We start from the raw sequence: 5,255 nt of genomic DNA on the forward strand, positions 1-5,255 counted from the left end.
ATCCAAAAAATAATCATTTATTTAAAAATTCCATGATTCGCTTTTCAATGTACCGTATTCGTTTGCGGCAGCGTATATAAGAAAAAACAGGCTGCAGGATGTTTAACACTAGGTTTTAATTTCATTGTTGGTTTAAAGCAAAGCAGTGGCATTTTGTTCACATGTGGTAAAGGAGCTAGCCGGTGGCATCGACTTAAAAATGTCAGTTTTAATTAAACTTTTACTCTTTGTGGGGAAATTACATCTCTGAAGGAAAAAAACAGCAATTTTGTTGAAGGAGGAGTCGCTAAATGAGCTAAAGTGTTAAGATATTTAAAACACATGATGAATGCAAGCATCTATGAGATCATTCACACATACACATACACACACACACACACACACACACACACACACACCAAGAAATATATCCACTAGGAAAAAGGGATGTTGACATCACACGTCACTACAAATTTTCATAGTAAAAAAAACTGTAATCTGATGCAAATATAATAAACTCTCTTTGATAAGCATCTGCACTGTATCAGATCACTTCATTTTGCTTTTGATTCCTGTACAGACATGGGCAACAGTAGTCTACACATCAATTACAGAATTTAGGGATTCGACCAAAAAAAAAGTAGACATTTAATTTCAGCATAAAAGGAATCCATAAAATATCACACATGGCAAAATTCTACAAGGACAGCGTCGGCTCTGAGGTAGGACCGCGGCAGGAAACATTTCAGAGGTAAAAACGAACACATCAGACGGCATTTAAATAAATTGCTTTCAGCCTGCCTCATTAAATGTTTTCCCCCTTCTCTCTCGCTCAGGCTACAACCTGATCTTAAAATGGAAGGCCGTTTAAAATATGCCCAGCACATGTCTAAACAGGGAAACGGTGTATTTTCAATCCAGAAACGTTCCACGGAGGGTTTTTTTTTTTTTTGTTATTTCCTCGATAATCACTTTCACAGCCGGAAATCAGGACGCAGTCGTGAACGTTCGGGGGCTTTAGCGCAGAATCTGGGATTAGCATTTTTAACATTTAACAGTTCTCCCGAGAGTCACCTCTCGTAATTGTGAGAGCACGGATTCTGCTCAATACCTATATGATTGACAGAATGACCAACAGTAGTGTACAGTTCTCTACAAAAGTCAGACGGAAAGAAGGAGGCACTTAACTGCACTGCTCCTTGTATTTTAAAGTTTTAACGCTGTGTACAGAGGTGAAGTCATCCAGCGAGCTTCCTAACGGTTAAATAGCTTGACCCTCTTTATCGTGCTGCCAATTTCACGTTTTAATGAACTTAAAACCATAGAGAATCAAAAAATAGATTTTAATTTGACGAAGGGTTGATTGGAATACATTTTGATAAAAAAGTGCCGGGATCTCGTGAACCGAGGTTAAACTTGTTCCAGCCCAGCCTAGACCAGATATTTATCAGTGCAAGTGGAGTAACTCCCAGACGGGCAGTGTGAAAACATTTGAAAGAGGAATTCTATACGACATCTGCGCTTGAACTAGGACATAGAAATAACGTGATGAATTCTTGCCGCCGGTGCTACCCTAAATTCTGTGTCAGGTCAAACACGATAATTGTGTGTGTGTGTGTGTGTGTGGGGGGGGGGGGGGGGGTTATACAACATTTCTGCATATTTAAATACAGTGACACTCACTGAAACGTTTCTCTGCTTCACAGAAAATGACACCAATAGCCTACACTGGCCTCAGACAACGGTTTTTGTTTTGTAATCACGCGCAGCCTCTTAATTTGATACTTTAATTGATCTTTAGATTTCTTCACCCTGTCAGCATTCTGTTTTGCAATGTTTTGTCTATATCAAAACTAAATATTCGATGCACCTCCACTGAAACTCAAGTCACCGTCAGTAATATTAAAATAATGAATTAATCAATCTCAGAACATACTTTAACATGCATTTATTTAAATGCCATGTGACCTTTTTTCCCCTCCCGTAACAATTTTCTAAATTGGCCATTTATCCCGTAAATTTATCTTACAGGACTTTTTTTGTATATATACATACATGTAAATACAAACATATTGATACTACAATAGGCTATAGATTAAACCAATATGAATATATATATATATTGTTTAAGGACGGTACAACTGTTTCTCTAAAAGAAACAAAAACACATTGAGGCATTAAAAATCGGATTCGATATAAATTCAGGCACATCAGTAAATTAATCAGTAAGAATACCGTTGATAGCTTTTATAAGTATTTATTTGAAACGATTAGGTCTGAAGGTTTGTATGTTTCCTGGGCCCAGTAGACTGTAAGGAAAACAAAGCTGAATGCACATGAAAAGTGAGACCATGTGCACTACAACAGCGCTGAATAGCCTAGTAATACATTTGTATAACAATCTGACCAGCCTCGAAACTATGGAAAATTAAAAACAATAAAGTAGCCCTGCGCACAAGTGGATTACACCATATGTCAGATAGCACCATTTCTGTGACACGCTCCCTATTCAAGCTTGATGCTTGAGGCAGAAAACAAATTGCAGCTTTAAAAATAGTGACAGAAAAAAAAACAAAAAAAAAACAAGTCCGACAGAAACGGCATCAACGAATGCCCATTGGCCTACAATAGGCACTGTTTTTAAAAGGGAACATTTGATCAATTAATGCATGTGTCGGGAAAATAGGGAAATGTCCAAAGTAAAAAGTTAAATTAATCTAGTCGTTCGTGTGGCTAAATATTAGTAAGCAACAAGCAGCACATCGAAATTCCATATCCTATCGTTCTGCGTAGCTAGGCACGGTCACATTCTCGATTAGCCTTGTATTGAACAAAGCAATAAACGTGTTCACTTAAATCGATATCGCAACAATATGTTGGAAATTTCATTCAAATCCATTTAACAAGTTCTGGGGGAGAATAACTCGATTTTAAACGCCAAGGGGGCGAAGGCTGTGGATAAAGGGGCTACAAAGGCGTATTAAATACGTTTCTTCTTAGTCTGAACATACAGCCAAGACATGTAGATTAAGGTGGTGGTGAAAGTGATCAGGTTCAAGTTCACGTCTTGTTTATGATCGTCTTCTGCCTCCTAGCGACGGACCAAAGAAAATTAGTTCTTCACCGCCACCGACAGAGACGTCTTTGCCCTGACACAAACATAACTTAACACGGAGTGTAGAAACATTATAGGAAGAAGCGATACGCTATAATGTGGCGATTTGAAATGTGCCCAAAAGCAGACGACTGGAGAGTAATGCAATACGTGTGCGACCAATACTCGTACAATGACCAACGATTAAAGGAAAAAAGACTTCTCACCAAATGTATCGTGTCTTAATAGGCTACCCGATGCACAGTTGACAATGTATTGTCTGAATAAATGTCTGAATTAAATCTAATTAAAATTACCAGCGTCGAAATCAAGAGGACAACGCGCTCTAGCTAAGGCATCCAGATACATACTCTATATCTGTTTTAGAATGTGTACATTGCTCCGACATTAGCACCAAATGATAGATTATCAAAAATCCAATATCTGTTTAAACAGCGAACGATTCAAAGAGCGAAAATGCACAGCATGTATAATTATCTCTGTTGTGTGTGCATGCGTATATATATTATTTTTATTTATTTTTTAAACGCACAGAATAGGCATTGCCTTACCTTGGTAACTCCGTTTATGGAAGACATAAAATATAGGCTAAACGATCCACAAACGCATATACAAAAAAAAAGAAAATATTGTGAAGCCGTGTTCCTGTTCCTCTTTATGAAAACCCACACCATTTTTTGGTGTCGTTTCTACGCATTTTATCTTTCACAAGAACAGCAAAATATACCTTCACATTTCTTCAAGTCCAATCGTCTGATACATACGTCGGTGAGTCAAATCATAGGGATATTAATATTTCTATTTCCTCGCTTTCGAAGGTGCTGCCGAGTGAGTTCCGCGCACGCGGTGCTTGTAAACAGTCGAACACGAGATTTTTCCCAATCAAAATCCACTTCAACTTTTTTGAAAATCTTCCAAAAAATAGTACGAGGAGGGAATTCCTCGATCTCGTGGCGGTAAACAGACAAGACCTGCGGGATCCTCCGTTAGATATATCAACCATATGTAAAGTATACATACACCTAGCTAGCACAATCACCTACCTTACAACATGCCCCTTAAGTGGCTAAGGCAACGGGGGCACGAAACCCATTTGCGATTAACAACACGTTATTACTGTAAAATAGTCCGGTTTCGAAAGATTGCATGCCGAAAATTAAAACTTTTTTGGGTCAAGTTTTAGTATGGAAAGGCACTCGTATAGGTATGTCTCAGAGAAAATTATTCTCGCCATGCTTTTCAGTGAAGTCCACTTGACTATACGATCCTCGCTGTCCAATGTCCACTACACCGTCACGGAGAAATCCAGTTACTGGTGCTCTTCTTTACTGGAGAAATTGCTCTGTGTGCTGGTGGAAATGAAGGATAAGGGTGTAAATTGTATTTTTTTTGTTTTACTTACGCGAAAACTCCCGTTTGCTTAAGTGCTGGGGCTTGCCTTGCTTACGGCGAGACATGGTGGTTGGTGGTGGCTTTTAGCTCGGTTCACATCGGGAGAGCCGGGTTAGAAGGGAGACTCCAGTGAAAATATCTTCATCAATGCCTTTGACATCCGAAATAAATTAGAAATAATGCAAAGATGGCGCAGAGACGACGAATTGTGGGATAGCCGTCATGGCTTTTTTGAAAAGAGAGAGATGAAAAAATGGCAAAAAAAAGAGCCCCCCTGAGCTGCAAGTTCAAGTGCGGACGTGACGTCCTGCGAACTTGAACGTCAGGAGATGGATGGACACAGACATACAAAACATAGGCAGGGCAAAGCCGCGAGTGGGAGGAGGGAATGGAAATAACAAAACCAATGGACACTCATTAGGGGCTGGACGTGAAATGTAGACCCGGAGAAGCCAATGGACAGAGAGATCAGGGGGCCGGACAAGAGGCAAAGGGGGAGGGAGGGAGCTGTGTGTGTGTGTGTGGTGTGAGTGTGAGTGTGTGTGCGTGTGTGTCTGTGAGAGAGAGAGAGAAAGAGAGAGAGAGAGAGGGAGAGAGAGAGAGGTTTAACGAAAGCCGTGAACAGGGGAAGGTGGACACTGAAAAATAGACTAAAGAATGCCAATGGACCGGGAATTCTAGGGGGCAGAGCGTTCACGTACGACAGGGAAGAGGACAAGCTGCGGCGGGCGGGGGGGGGGTTTGGGGGCGTGTAAAGCGAGCCTTCGCG

General features: G+C 40.3%; 1 protein-coding gene across 5 annotated transcripts in view; it reads right to left on the reverse strand.

The window, feature by feature from the left end:
- The window catches only part of LOC133122099 (B-cell lymphoma/leukemia 11A-like), a 67,325-nt gene extending 62,519 nt beyond the window's left edge, over nt 1–4,806 (reverse strand). For all 5 annotated transcript variants that reach the window (XM_061231806.1, XM_061231808.1, XM_061231809.1 and 2 more), the window contains exon 1: nt 4,497–4,806. In XM_061231806.1, the coding sequence (XP_061087790.1) occupies nt 4,497–4,551 (55 nt within the window). In that variant the 5' untranslated portion in view covers nt 4,552–4,806. The remainder of the gene's footprint in view (nt 1–4,496) is intronic.
- Between the last annotated feature and the right edge of the window lie 449 nt (nt 4,807–5,255).

This window comes from Conger conger, chromosome 2 (genome assembly GCF_963514075.1).
Source record: "Conger conger chromosome 2, fConCon1.1, whole genome shotgun sequence".
NCBI lineage: Eukaryota > Metazoa > Chordata > Actinopteri > Anguilliformes > Congridae > Conger > Conger conger.